General features: G+C 49.0%; 1 protein-coding gene across 1 annotated transcript; it reads left to right on the top strand.

Moving 5' to 3' along the window:
* The first annotated feature begins 3165 nt into the window (after nt 1–3165).
* Nucleotides 3166–14743, top strand: LOC136768569 (myosin-7). The gene is made up of 37 exons (XM_066722834.1): nt 3166–3366; nt 3609–3752; nt 3835–3991; nt 4099–4126; nt 4686–4791; nt 4878–4970; nt 5164–5227; nt 5331–5429; nt 5533–5636; nt 5825–5963; nt 6100–6218; nt 6367–6516; nt 6689–6859; nt 7031–7337; nt 7467–7540; nt 7768–7973; nt 8052–8175; nt 8263–8399; nt 8485–8740; nt 8853–9095; nt 9179–9355; nt 9472–9617; nt 9704–9794; nt 9885–10274; nt 10401–10527; nt 10636–10754; nt 11259–11455; nt 11777–11960; nt 12069–12234; nt 12330–12454; nt 12542–12850; nt 12960–13163; nt 13267–13563; nt 13678–13782; nt 13893–13988; nt 14106–14240; nt 14610–14743. The coding sequence occupies exons 1-37, from the start codon at nt 3166–3168 to the stop codon at nt 14628–14630; spliced, it is 5811 nt and encodes a 1936-aa protein (XP_066578931.1). The 3' UTR covers nt 14631–14743.
* Nucleotides 14744–15099: the final 356 nt, after the last annotated feature.

The raw sequence follows: 15099 nt of genomic DNA, 5'->3' as shown, positions 1-15099 counted from the left end.
CTCCCATGTGCCTTAAAATAATTTATTTGTGTGAGGTAAAGTCTGCTTGTGTCTCTCACTCTGTTTTTATGTTCAGAGAGACCTTTGGATTCATGTCACCTGCTGCAGCCGATCCTGTACAAACGCGGTGACTGAAGTCTAGACCTCAGTGTGCCTCACAAGCTGTCCTCCTCAATCAGTGAGAGGAATTTCACAGGGTTATCTTTGTCCTCAAGGATAAAGGGAAGGAAACAATGCCATGTCAATGAGAGGGACTGGGGGCTAACGCTTTCACTAGCTGATAATAGAGAGCAGGCCAGCGCTGACCTTGGCCTCGCCTTGGTCCACAGTGAGAGACAGCTGCAGCCTTCCATTGCATCAGGGCTCTGTCTTGCAGCGGGTCTAAGGTCTGTCACCTGTGACAGTCTTCAGTCTGTATTGTTTGGCACCCATTGCCACACTAATCCTCGTGTCTAACAGCCCTTTTAATAGACGCTCACACTGTCTGTACTTTGACTTTGTGTAAACAGGCCATAGAAAGCCCATTAACCCCAACACCTCCAAATTAAGTTCGCACTGACTTATGGGATCCCCTTTCCAATTTGTCAGAAAACTGTTACCTTACTAAAGATTATCAACCGCAATCCAGCTCTGTTTCATCCCTGTGATTGTTTTGACATGTCCTTCAGTGAGACATCTCAGTACAACATTCAGCCCTTAAAATAGTACCACGTCTCCCACTGGGTTTCATGGAGACATTTCACAGTAGTTGCTCTTTATTAGTCACAATGCCAGACTACTTGAAAAGGCACCAGTTCAGAACCTGTGCAGAACCCCTGGCCATGGCTCAGTGGGCCCTACCTTCCCTGAAGTGAGAAAGCTAAGCCCATTGGATGACAAGAACAATTTAAAACAAATTGTTCTGCCAGTAATGATGGACAGTAATGGGTGTTCCTAATGAAGAGATCAGAAAGAGACAGGGTTGTGAGAATTTTTTTGCCAGTTCTGATGCTGCTTCTCAGTAGATTTATAAATCTGCCCACTGCTTCGCATGGGGTGGGTCCTGTGAGGGACTTTTGTAACTGTTTAAGCAAGTACCTTACTGGCAATCACTGGGCCCACAAGATAAACCTGATTTGTTTCTCTGTTTTTAAACAGTGGTGCACCTGATGCTCATCCTGTTGTCCAGTCTTATTGTCACGTGACCAGATCACCAGATCAGATTCAGATCAGTCATTTTACAGATCAGTCACACCTGTGGTTTTGTTGTTGCTGGCCACAGGAAAGGCAACGTTGCTCAAGTACGACATCAATGCTAATGAAATGCTATTTCTTTGTGTTAGAATTTCACTCAAATTAAATGAAGCTTTTGAAAATGGCAAACAGAGTGCTGATTAATGATTTGATCATGGTACCTAATTAAGAAGAAGCCCACTTAACATTGAGGCAGCAGCAGCAGTAGCTCCTGCCATCTGAGAGATGAGGATATTGTGGTAGGATGCGTTGCAAAGGAAAAGGAGAACACAGGAGAATGGAAGCAGCCATGTTTTGTGATCCTCTCACAGCACTATTTTTAAAGGGCTCCCAGGTCCTGTCACAGTCCATTTACAGCAGATTCTGTGGAGCTACATTCATAGCCTTCTTTAGTGTCCCTATTGGCAGTGACCTCCACTGATGAGGACTGTGGCTGTGATTGAGAGCCCCTTGGAGTGTTTAATAGTCCCTGGAGACCCCAGTGCTTGTGTGTGTACTGTGTGTGCACTCTGTGTGTGTATGCATGTTTTAAGGGCTAGTAAGATAGTGACATTTTTGCTACGTCTGTCTGAAGCCCCTCACTGTGGGTAACGCCTAATAAGGGCTACAGAGAACTCTGGCACAGATAACACTCCCTCCTTTCTGGTTTCTCTATTGTCCTGCCTCTTCCCACCTCTCTCCCATACAGCGTAACAACACACACCGCCCCCACCCCCGCCAAGTGCACACACAATGACATTCCTGCCTCCTGAGATGCCACCGCCAAATTTGGGAGAGTGGCTCCCTTTATAAAGAGAGGCAGGGTCTGGACCAAGGGAGGTTACTGTAACATCTGAAGGTAAGTGCTGGGCTGTCCGCTGTCTGAGGGGAGGGAGGGAGACTCAGTGAGACTCACACTGGGAAGACACAGCCCCACCATTAGCCATTGTCTTTCACTGCTATAGCAGTCAGACTAGTCAAGAGGATGAACTTAAAAATAATGACTTAGTGTCGTTGGACATCGGCTGCAGCTGTGAAATGAGTCGGTTGTGTCAGAGAGCAGAGCTGGAGCTCCTGGCCACTGAGCTCCCAGTCTGTCTCTGTGCTGTGATATCCAGCCATCAGTGAGGGGAGCTGCTGCTCAGGGGGTCAGTCCCTCCTGTGCTGCCATCTACTGGTGAGGCTCGGGAAGGACAGAGCCACTGAGCCAAACCCAGAAACTGGGAGAAGGCAAGGAGCTCTGAGACTCACCTTCTGTCTGTCTGTCTGTCTGTCTGTGTGTCTCTACAGGGCTGAGACACTCTGTGCTGATTTCCTCAACAGGAAAACGCAACACCAGGTAAGAGTTGTTTCTGATGTCAAATACCTAGCGGCTGCTTTACCGCCTGTTAAATTGAGGTGAATGTGCTTTTACAATGTATTGCTTTAGGAGTGTGCAATAGGTCAGTTTGAGCAATGCAACTGAAAATAATGAATCTGTTGGCTTCAGTTCAATCATAATAACTTTAATGCAATTGTGAGGCTGAAGAGCTTGAAATAATGAACTTCAAATATGTTTTTTTACCATTTTATTTTCCTAGAAGAAATACATTTAGTACAACATTTTTCACTGAGTGTTTTTTATGGAGAAGCCACAGTACACAGAGCTACTAAACATACTTTTTTTAAACAAAGCGGTTATTCAGTTAAAATGGTAAAGCATTTGCATAAAACTTAAAGTGAAGGAACTGCAGCAGCAATCTACTGTTCAGATCAACTTAAGCGACGATCCTGTGAGATAAAATTTAAAAAGACATGAAAGTGTTAAACTGGACATTTCAGTTGCCGTACTCATGCACTTTGTCAACATGATACAAACCTTTTTATTTTCATCAAAGTAGCAGAGCACAGCTAACCATTTCCATTGCATTGTCATCATCACCGTCTGTCTGACACTGTACGGCAGATTAAACAATGGGAGACGCTCAAATGGCGGAGTTCGGGCCCGCTGCCTCTTACCTGCGCAAGTCCGACAAGGAGCGCCTGGAGGCTCAGACGCGCCCCTTTGACATGAAGAAGGAGTGCTTTGTGCCCGACACTGTGGAGGAGTTTGTGAAGGCCTCTATCACCAGCCGTGACGGGGACAAAGTAACCGTCCAGACGCAGGGCGGAAAGGTAACAGAGCAGGCTCAGAAGGGCACTGTAAGAGAGAGTGGGTTATGGCTCAGAGAAAATGGACAGGCATGACTGTTCAGAACAAACTAACTGGTGATGCTGGTGCAGATGGAGCAGCTAGAGCAACGAGAGCGGGAAGAAACGCTGAAGCTAAGCCGCCTCCCGCCAGACTTTCATACTCCCGCTGCAGTGAAAAATCAATCCGATATGGTCGCCTGTAACCTGTGTGTGTTGTATTCCAGAACGTCACTGTGAAGGAGTGTGATGTCCACCCTCAGAACCCGCCCAAGTTCGACAAGATCGAGGACATGGCCATGTTCACCTTCCTGCACGAGCCCGCTGTGCTGTTTAACCTCAAAGAGCGTTACGCAGCCTGGATGATCTACGTGAGTCTGATACACCCTCACACACTCCTGCAGACTGGGGCCGGTGTGAGGAGAGGTCCTGACCCCTGTCTCTCTGTTCCAGACCTACTCAGGGCTGTTCTGCGTCACTGTCAACCCCTACAAGTGGCTGCCGGTGTACGACAGTGTGGTGGTCAATGCCTACAGGGGCAAGAAGAGGAGTGAAGCTCCTCCTCACATCTTCTCCATCTCTGACAATGCCTATCAGTACATGCTGTCAGGTAGATACTCTCTATTCTTCAGTAATCACTACATGAATTCCATTGGTTGAAAATGTATAATCTCACTGTTGTCAATTCTGAAAATATTTTTGTTTGAACTCTTGCAGACAGAGAAAATCAGTCCATCTTGATCACGTAAGTTGTATAGAATGAGTCTGGGTATCTGTAGATCTCTGTTCCTTCCTTACACCTCTGATGGAAAGTAACACAGGCACACATTCACTCGCTCACGCATTCACAGACACAAACACACACACACACTCACTCACTCACACTCTCTCTCTCTTTCTCTCATTCACACACACACACACACACACACTCACTCACTCACTCACTAACTCACACACACACACTCACTCATTCATTCAGTCACTCATTCACTCACTCACACACTCACTCTCTCTCTGTCTCGCTCTCTCACACACACACACACACACACACACACGCACACACACACTGTTTGCTGCTTGTTCCCCAGCTGGAGCATGTTAAGGCCTAAAACTGTCCCAGATGTTATGTGAAGGGTTCTTGTTTTGGCAGTTACTGTTTTTACATTTTTTATTTCAAAGGCATAAGTTGATGTTTTTCTTGTGGGGATGAGCAGAGAAGATTAATGATTGTGTTTAACTAACTCCACCATGAATATAACTGCCCATAAAATCAACCCAGTGTCTGCTTGTGTCTCTGACACCAGCGGAGAATCTGGTGCTGGGAAGACTGTGAACACCAAGAGAGTCATCCAGTACTTTGCCAGCATCGCTGCAGTCAGTGGGAAGAAGGACCAAGCTGCCTCCAACAAGGTGGGTCAGTGATCTGTGACAGTGAGAGAGGGGTTTGGGGAGTCAGCGCAAATAGCCTCTGACACTGTGTCTGTGTTCATTCCCAGGGCACCCTGGAGGATCAAATCATCCAGGCCAATCCGGCCCTGGAAGCTTTTGGTAACGCCAAGACTGTGAGGAATGACAACTCCTCGCGATTCGTGAGTGCCCTCCACTGGCTCAGTGCACACCATGTGTTCTTGTCTTGTCATGAGAATTAGGTGTTGGATTCAGACTATAGTGTCATCCTACTGCACCTGCACCTTAGATTGTGGAAGCAGTGTCTGGCTGGCAGTGCAGTCTGCCACTGCTGCTGCTGCTGATGATGATGATTTTACTTCTCTCTCTCTTCAGGGCAAGTTCATCCGAATTCACTTTGCGGCCAGTGGAAAGCTGGCTTCTGCTGACATTGAGACCTGTAAGGAAGAGTCCATAAATAAGCTGTTGTCTTTGCCAAATTCTGTATTGTGTTTGTGTGACTGTTTATCTGACACTGTCTGCTGTGCTCTGCTGTGTCTCAGACCTTCTGGAGAAGTCCCGTGTGACCTTCCAGCTGAAGGCTGAGAGAGACTATCACATCTTCTACCAGATCCTGTCCAACAAGAAGCCAGAGCTGCTGGGTCAGTACTGCAGTGCGTTCAGTGCAGCTTGAGCTGCAGAGTCATGGCAGCAGGCAGAGAATGAGGCTCCCAGTGTGACAGCTCTCTGTTTGCTCTTCTTCAGACATGCTGCTCATCACCAACAACCCGTATGACTACGCCTTCATCTCCCAAGGAGAGACCACTGTAGCTTCTATCGATGATGCTGATGAGCTGATGGCCACAGATGTGAGTGGAAAGACTTTCTGCATCTTAGCTCCTCTAGCCTTAGAAACAGCAGAGGAGCTACAACTCTCTCGCCCCCTTTGATAAGTGTGCTGAACAGCTCTTACAAGACTAGAAAGCTACACTGTTTCATACCTCCTGCCTCTCTCTCTCTCTCTCTCTCTCTCTCTCTCTTCCCCCCATCCCCACAGAGTGCCTTTGATGTGCTGGGCTTCACTCAGGAGGAGAAGAACGGCATTTACAAGCTGACCGGTGCCATCATGCACTTTGGCAACATGAAGTTCAAGCAGAAGCAGCGAGAGGAGCAGGCGGAGGCTGACGGCACTGAGGGTGAGTGTCCTCTTTAAGGTGGAAACAGACCAATAGAAAGTGCTTTGAAATAATCCAAGGTCTTACCTGTTGCTGATTTCTTGTGAAATCTCATGAAGAAACAAGTCACTGACATTCTCTGTTCTGTCTGTCACAGATGCTGACAAGGCTGCCTACCTCATGGGCCTCAACTCTGCTGACCTCATCAAAGGTCTGCTTCACCCCAGGGTCAAAGTGGGGAATGAGTGGGTCACCAAGGGGCAGAATGTCCAGCAGGTAACAGCAGCAGACCTCACATTGGATGATCTTGACACTCCTTACTACTTTTATCGTATCTTCTGTGCAAAAATATGTTTGACTCACAGGCCCTTTCCATGTGTTTCTTGGGAGAATCGATACTTCACTGGTTCCTCTTTCCACACAGGTGTACTACTCTGTCGGTGCTCTGTCCAAGTCAGTGTATGAGAAGATGTTCCTCTGGATGGTGGTGAGAATCAACCAGTCTCTGGACACCAAGCAGCCTCGCCAGTACTTCATCGGTGTGCTGGACATTGCTGGCTTTGAGATCTTCGACGTGAGTCTGGTAGTCTCCTCAGTTTAGAGATAACCCAGACATATGCTTTGATGAGTGTCAAGGTTATGTAGGTTATTATTTGTCTACACAATTTTCTTTAAAAAAACTTAGAGAGTATAGAGTTTCTACCAAGGTTTTAATGAACACAGATCATTTCCTCTTTCAATTACAGTTCAACACCTTCGAGCAGCTGTGCATCAACTTCACCAATGAGAAGCTGCAGCAGTTCTTCAACCACCACATGTTCGTGCTGGAGCAGGAGGAGTACAAGAAGGAGGGCATTGAGTGGGAGTTCATTGACTTCGGCATGGACCTGCAGGCCTGCATTGACCTCATTGAGAAGGTGGGTGAGAGATGTAGAGGAAAGTTTATCATGAGACAAACTTCTGAGAATGGAATGGGAGAGGAGGTCTGACAAAATCAGGCAGAATTGTCTGAGAATAATCACAGATTAATTGCCCACTATTCCTTTCAAAAATGTTCAGTGCTTCACCTGTGTTTCCTTCCCCTGCAGCCCATGGGTATCATGTCCATCCTTGAAGAGGAGTGCATGTTCCCCAAGGCCAGTGATTCCACCTTCAAAGCTAAGCTGTATGACAACCATCTGGGTAAATCTGGAAACTTCCAGAAGCCCAGGATTGTGAAGGGGAAGCCAGAGGCCCATTTTGCCCTGATGCACTACGCTGGCACTGTGGACTACAACATCAATGGGTGGCTGGTGAAGAACAAGGACCCCTTAAATGAGACGGTGGTGGGGCTATACCAGAAGTCTGCTCTCAAGCTGCTCAGCATACTGTTTGCTAACTATGCTGGAGCCGAAGGTAACTTTACTGTCATTTTGCTTTGGCACACATTGATCCCTGTGTCTCACTATGTCAGCATATTACTGAATGAGGATCATTTTAATGACTGGTTTGGCGGTCACTGGTTCTCATTTTTCTGACCTGCAGCTGATACTGGAGCGAAAAAGGGTGGAAGCAAGAAAAAGGGTTCCTCGTTCCAGACTGTGTCTGCTCTCCACAGGGTGAGTGTGGGCACTGGATAACAGCCTTCAGGCACCATGTGCAGATAAACAGGATATACTATATGTGTCAGGTTTCTGACAATGGGGACTCCTAACTGTAGAAAACAGGACAATACTTTTTTAGTCAGATATTCTCCACACTTTAGTAGTGTTAGCAGAGACATCAACTAATAACACAATAATGAAAAGTGTTTGCGTTTCATCATCAAGTTTGTTCTTGTCCGCAGGAGAACCTGAACAAGCTGATGACCAACCTGAGGTCCACCCACCCTCACTTTGTGCGCTGCATCATCCCGAATGAGACCAAGACCCCCGGAGCCATGGAGAATCCACTGGTGATGCACCAGCTGCGCTGTAACGGTGTGCTGGAAGGCATCAGGATCTGCAGAAAGGGCTTCCCCAATAGGATCTTGTACGGAGACTTCAAACAGAGGTACAGCTCATAGGGTCTCCGATATCCTCTTGTCAGATTATCCTCAGAAACCCCACATGACACTGTGTCCTTTCACAGATACCGCATCCTGAACCCAGCTGCCATCCCAGAGGGACAGTTCATAGACAGCAAGAAGGGAGCAGAGAAGCTGCTGGGGTCCCTGGACATTGACCACCAGCAGTATAGATTTGGACACACCAAGGTAATGTCTGATACCTGGTGAAGATGAATATCCACTGGTTGACAGTGAGTGAGAACCCATCTGGAGTGTAACTCTCTGTACCCTTAGGTGTTCTTCAAGGCTGGACTCCTGGGGACCCTGGAAGAGATGAGGGATGATCGCTTGTCCCTCATCATCACTGCAATCCAGGCCAGGTCTCGTGGTGTACTCTCCAGAATTGAGTACCAGAAGATTGTTGAGCGCAGGTCAGGATGACATTAGTTGAAATTCTTAAGTTCTTATAGATCAAGAAGGCTCAAAAACTGATCATTTTCATTTTCTTGCCCACAGAGACTCCCTGCTTGTGATCCAGTGGAACGTGCGTGCCTTCATGAGTGTGAAGAACTGGCCCTGGATGAAGCTGTACTTCAAGATCAAGCCCCTGCTGAAGTCAGCAGAGACTGAGAAAGAGATGGCCAACATGAAGGAGGAGTTCCTGAAGCTCAAAGAGGCATATGCCAAATCTGAGGCCCGCAGGAAGGAGCTGGAAGAGAAGATGGTCTCTCTTCTCCAAGAGAAGAACGACCTGCAGCTGCAAGTGCAATCTGTAAGCTTGCAGTACAGATGTTTCATTTTTACAGCAGACCCTTATTATTCTATCTATAATGTTTAATTGCTGGAGTCATCACACTCATGTGCATTTGAAATATTCCTGACAGGAGCAAGATAACCTCAGTGATGCAGAGGAACGTTGTGACCAGCTGATCAAGAACAAGATCCAGATGGAGGCCAAAGCCAAAGAGCTGACAGAGAGGCTGGAGGACGAGGAAGAGATGAACGCAGAGCTGACTGCCAAGAAGAGGAAGCTGGAGGACGAGTGCTCCGAGCTGAAGAAGGACATTGATGATCTGGAGCTCACCCTGGCCAAAGTGGAGAAGGAAAAGCATGCCACTGAGAACAAGGTCAGTGTCCTCCTGTCTGCATACCTGCCTGCATGCCAAGCTTCTGCCTCCCAGGCGACTGAGTCTCTGCTCTGTGTTAACAGGTGAAGAACCTCACTGAGGAAATGGCAGCTCTGGATGAGATAATTGCCAAGCTGACCAAGGAGAAGAAGGCTCTGCAGGAGGCGCACCAGCAAACCCTGGATGACCTGCAGAGTGAGGAGGACAAAGTGAACACGCTGACCAAGGCCAAGGCCAAACTGGAGCAGCAGGTTGATGATGTGAGTCCCTCCCAGGTTCACTGGAGTAACTCCAGCAGGGCAGAACCCAGTGGAGCAGGGCTGCTTCTAAGGGTAAACTGGGAAACTGAAAACTTTGTTGTTATGTCTTTGTGCAGCTTGAAGGATCCCTGGAACAGGAAAAGAAGGTGCGGATGGATCTTGAGAGAGCCAAGAGGAAGCTGGAGGGAGACTTGAAGTTGACCCAGGAGAGCCTAATGGACCTGGAGAACGACAAGCAGCAACTGGAGGAGAGGCTGAAGAAGTGAGTGAAGACAGACATCTTCTGCGAAACAGGACAGTGTTGCACAGGGTTGATGGGATCTGAATCAAGCTTCTTTTCTTCCACAGGAAGGACTTTGAGATGAGCCACCTGAACAGTAAGATAGAGGATGAACAGGCTCTTTCTGCACAGCTCCAGAAGAAGCTGAAGGAACTTCAGGTGCCATTTTCTCTCAGTTTGAAGTCCAGTACATAGTGTAAAGCCATGGCTGTTTTTGTGTCAATGTGCTGAAGTGTTTCTCTTTGATAGGCTCGCATTGAGGAGCTGGAGGAGGAGCTGGAAGCTGAGAGAGCTGCCCGTGCCAAGGTGGAGAAGCAGCGGGCAGACTTGGCCCGGGAGCTGGAGGAGATCAGCGAGAGGCTGGAGGAGGCGGGCGGGGCCACCTCTGCCCAGATCGAGATGAACAAGAAGAGGGAGGCGGAGTTGCAGAAGCTGCGCAGAGACCTGGAGGAGGCCACACTGCAGCATGAGGCCACAGCCTCCACTCTCAGGAAGAAACAGGCTGACAGCGTAGCTGAACTGGGGGAGCAGATCGACAATCTGCAGAGGGTGAAGCAGAAGCTGGAGAAGGAGAAGAGTGAGTTCAAGCTGGAGCTGGACGATGTGGTCTCCAACATGGAGCAGATCGTTAAGGCCAAGGTATGGAATAGAGGCAGATTGCATACCATGTTCATAGTCCAGAGCTGTGTGCTTTTAAAAAGTATTAATTTGATGGGTTTTACATGAGTTGAAATATATATTTTGTCAATTACATCACTGTTAAAGACCAACCTGGAAAAGATGTGCAGGACTCTGGAGGATCAGATGAATGAATACAGGACCAAGTCTGATGAGGGCCAGCGTACCATCAATGACTTCAGCACACAGAAAGCTAAACTGCAGACTGAGAACGGTAGACTTTCCAACACTATTGACAAAATTGAGCTGAGCTCCTCTGTGGCACAATGCCAGTCATTACTGACTAGAGCCTCAGATCACTAACCACACTGTGATCTTTCAGGTGAGCTTTCCAGGCAGCTGGAGGAGAAGGAGTCTCTTATCTCCCAGCTGACCAGAGGCAAGCTGTCTTACACCCAGCAGGTGGAGGACCTCAAAAGGCAACTGGAGGAGGAAGTGAAGGTAATCTGTGAAGGACTGTGGTTTCAGTAGAGTATAAATGTCTGTGGCCTGATGGTTAGACAGTTGTTAACCCCCCGCTCTCGCATTTTGTTTCCGTCGCCCCCTCCCCCCCAGCTCTCGCACGTTTTTACCGTCAGCAATCACTTCCCCCCATGCAATACTTTGGTAGGTGGGGGTCCTCGGCTAAAATCTGGGCGGCAAAAGGGGTCCCTGGGTTAAAAAAGTTTGGGAACCCCTGCCCTAGGTGATCTGTCATGTAAATCAGTCTCATAATGGACTGACAGGAGACCAGGAATCAAGGAATATGATCATTTGACCCTCAGACCCTCTATACATATTTTGTGTCCTTATATACAAAGAGAGCCACATATCTCATTAAGAGGAGCTAATTTGGACCTCATTTATGAAAAACATAACTAACAGATACACAGACAGAATTACTTTCCGCTGCACAGCCCTGTGTGTCCAGACTCTGAGCTCCGCTGTGCTCCCTGTGTCTCCCAGGCGAAGAACGCGCTGGCCCACGCAGTGCAGTCAGCTCGCCACGACGCCGACCTGCTGAGGGAGCAGTATGAGGAGGAGCAGGAGGCCAAGGCTGAGCTGCAGCGCAGCCTCTCCAAGGCCAACTCTGAGGTGGCTCAGTGGAGAACCAAATACGAGACCGACGCCATCCAGAGGACAGAGGAGCTGGAAGAGGCAAAGTAAGGACTGCCAGTCTGTGTGTTGTTCTTCCTGTGAGCCTCACTGCTCCTTTCTGTTTGGAGGTGTGATGGGAAATGGCAGGAACTGTGAGCATGGTGTAGCTCTGATGTAAAGGGATATGTCTTCTTCTGACAGATAAGCTTTTTGTTTGCGTTATGTTTGAATCTAAATATAAGACGAACAAAAAGTTTGTCTGTTTGCAGACTGTGCGGCTCTGAGCCTGGTAAGTTGACAAGTCTTTGTGGTATTAGGCTGCTCCTGCAGTAGCTCCCTGCCCACCAGCAGTGCTGAGACCTGTCTCTCCCCCCCCTTCCTCCCAGGAAGAAGCTGGCTCAGAGGCTGCAGGACGCAGAGGAGGCTGTGGAGGCTGTGAATGCTAAATGCTCCTCCCTGGAGAAGACCAAACACAGGCTGCAGACCGAGATTGAAGATCTCATGATTGACCTGGAGAGGTCCAACGCAGCCGCTGCCGCTCTGGACAAGAAGCAGAGGAACTTTGACAAGGTAATGTTGGACACAGGGGCTCAGAGCTGCTTCTGCTGAGGGAGGCCCTGTGCTCTCTGAAGTCCTGCTGTGCCATGAGTTTCCAATGTCCTGCTCTGATCCCACCAGGTCCTGAGCGAGTGGAAGCAGAAGTTTGAGGAGTCGCAGTGTGAGCTGGAGAGCTCCCAGAAGGAGGCCAGGTCCCTGAGCACTGAGCTCTTCAAGCTGAAGAACGCTTATGAGGAGTCTCTGGACCACATGGAGACCCTGAAGAGGGAGAACAAGAACCTGCAAGGTCAGCAGTGACACCTCCTGGCACCATTCACATGTTTATCTGTGAGTTAGAACTGACAGTGATATTCACACTGCTCTGGCCTTCTTGTCACCTAGAGGAAATCGCTGACCTTTCTGAGCAACTCGGTGAAGGAGGGAAGACCATCCATGAGCTGGAGAAAGCCAGGAAGCAGCTGGAACAGGAGAAGAGTGAGATCCAGTCTGCTCTGGAGGAGGCAGAGGTGAGGGCCTGTCAAATATTCTTACTATATTTTATATATTCTTACTTACTGAAGAGCAGATGACTAGAGTGCTGTTACTCCCAACAGGCCTCTCTGGAGCACGAGGAAGGCAAGATCCTGAGAGCCCAGTTGGAGTTCAACCAGGTGAAGGCTGACATGGAGCGCAAGCTGGCTGAGAAGGACGAGGAGATGGAGCAGGCCAAGAGGAACTACCAGAGAGTGGTGGACTCCTTGCAGACCTCCCTGGAGTCAGAGACCCGCAGCAGGAATGAGGCCCTCAGGATAAAGAAGAAGATGGAAGGGGACCTGAATGAGATGGAGATCCAGCTCAGCCAGGCCAACAGGCAGGCAGCAGAAGCCCAAAAGCAGCTGAAGTGTGTCCATTCACAGCTGAAGGTAAGAACACTAATGCACTGCTGTTTGGAAACTCAGCCTTTTTTTATATGTTTACTAGGACATTTAGAGGATAGTGTGAAAGTGACTGACTCTCCCCTTTCTGCTCCAGGATGCTCAGATTCAGCTGGATGACTCCCTGCGTGCCAATGATGACCTGAAGGAGAACATCGCCATTTTGGAAAGACGCAACAACCTGCTGCAGGCGGAGCTGGAGGAGCTGCGATCCGTGGTGGAGCAGACGGAAAGAGCCCGCAAGCTGGCTGAGCAGGAGCTGCTGGATGTCAGTGAGAGGGTGCAGCTGCTCCACTCGCAGGTACGGCAGGAAGGCCCACGGTCAGACTGGAGCCTCTTACACACAGTGTGACTTTCATGTGGAGATCCCTGTCCATTGCCTCTTTCTGTGTCCCCGTGTGCAGAACACCAGCCTGATCAACCAGAAGAAGAAGCTGGAGAGCGACACGGCCCAGCTGCAGACGGAGGTGGAGGAGGCTGTGCAGGAGTGCAGGAATGCTGAGGAGAAAGCCAAGAAGGCCATCACCGATGCCGCCATGATGGCGGAGGAGCTGAAGAAGGAGCAGGACACCAGCGCTCACCTGGAGCGCATGAAGAAGAACATGGAGCAGACCATCAAGGACCTGCAGCACCGCCTGGATGAGGCCGAGCAGATCGCCATGAAGGGTGGCAAGAAGCAGATACAGAAGCTGGAAACTCGCGTGAGTGTGTGTGTGTGTGTGTGTGTGTGTGTGTGTGTGTGTGACAGTGGGAAGAGCAGCATTGAGGTGAGAGCAGTGTGAGCCCAGTCTGTCTGTCCTTCAATACCTGTGCAGGTGAGGGAGCTGGAGAACGAGCTGGAGGCAGAACAGAGGAAGAGCACGGAGTCTGTGAAGGGAGTCCGCAAATACGAGAGACGCGTCAAGGAGCTCACCTACCAGGTACCCCTGACCTCCTCTTGAGTGGCGGCCTGCCTGTGAGGCTCCCAGTGCCGCTGCCCTGCGTGTGAGGCTGAACTGTGTCTGACTGTGTGTGTCCTGTGTTTGTGCAGACGGAGGAGGACCGTAAGAATATAATCCGTCTGCAGGACCTGGTGGACAAGTTGCAGCTGAAGGTGAAGGCCTACAAGAGGTCTGCTGAGGAGGCTGTAAGTATCTGGACTCAATGCTGGCCCTGCTGCACAAGCTCCAGTGTTTTCCAGTGACTGTCAGTCGCTGCAGTGCTCTGTGCCAGGCTGTGACTCTGTGCTGTCTGTGTGTGGCAGGAGGAGCAGGCCAACACTAACCTGGGCAAGTTCCGCAAGCTGCAGCACGAGCTGGACGAGGCCGAGGAGAGGGCCGACATCGCCGAGTCACAGGTCAACAAGCTGCGCGCCAAGAGCCGGGACATAGGCTCAAAGGTCAGTGACTGCTCTTGAGTGTCTTCTGCAGGGCTGTGAATCCTGACACATCTCAGTCTGATAGACTGCAGCGTGCCTTAAGTACAGCAGCCCACACCCTCAATTGAACATCTGCCTGCTCTGGGACACTCAGCTCTTATTGTGTTCTTAGTTAATGAAGCGCCTTTACCCACAGGCTGTGTGCCACCTCGTCTTCAAGCACTAACTGAGCCCAGACGCAGCTCTAACACATTGTGGAGCCCATTAACTGCTTATTCTGGTATAGGAAACGTGCATTAAACCAATCACACTCACCAGATCTCCCTTTCTCTTCCTTTGTCTGTCTCTTGTCTTTTCCCATCTGTCCTTCTCTTGCTCTCTCCCTCACAGAAAGGGCTGGATGAGGAGTGAAGCTCTCTGATGGACCTTTCTGAAAACCTCTTGTCTGCTGTGCTTTAGTCTCCCCTCTGCTTTCTCTCTGCCCTTCCTGTAATCCTGTAGAATAAAATGAATTTGAAAATGAACATTCCTGTGCTGCGCGTCCTGCTTTGATGTTTAATGAGGTTATAGGCTGTTGGGGTCTGTTGCTGAATACATGACTGATTCTTTGTGCAGGTTTAATATTTTACCTTTGATTTGGCTGTTGAAGGTGCCATTTACAGATGTATATTTTATTGTGAATTGGGCATAAAAAGTCAAACCAGTATTATTATAACACAGAACTGAATGCGAGTGTGTACATTTGAATAATTATTTTCTGTGTTTATGTGGACTATGAGGTCCAGTGGCCGGTTGCATAAAACAACTTAAATATATTTTCCTCATGGTTTTCATCATTAGTTTCATTAACTGGTTACTGGTTAGTTTCATTAACTGGTAC

Source organism: Amia ocellicauda, chromosome 14, assembly GCF_036373705.1.
Source record: "Amia ocellicauda isolate fAmiCal2 chromosome 14, fAmiCal2.hap1, whole genome shotgun sequence".
In the NCBI taxonomy this organism is placed as follows: domain Eukaryota; kingdom Metazoa; phylum Chordata; class Actinopteri; order Amiiformes; family Amiidae; genus Amia; species Amia ocellicauda.
This window is presented reverse-complemented; position numbering and strand designations above follow the sequence as displayed.

Excerpts from the sequence above, each read along its gene's own strand:
- LOC136768569 (XM_066722834.1), top strand. The coding sequence starts at position 3,166 with ATGGGAGACGCTCAAATGGCGGAGTTCGGGCCCGCTGCCTCTTACCTG. Across the intron at positions 8,176-8,262 it reads ATAGATTTGGACACACCAAG|GTGTTCTTCAAGGCTGGACT; the intron begins GTAATGTCTGAT and ends CTGTACCCTTAG. Across the intron at positions 8,741-8,852 it reads TGCAGCTGCAAGTGCAATCT|GAGCAAGATAACCTCAGTGA; the intron begins GTAAGCTTGCAG and ends TATTCCTGACAG.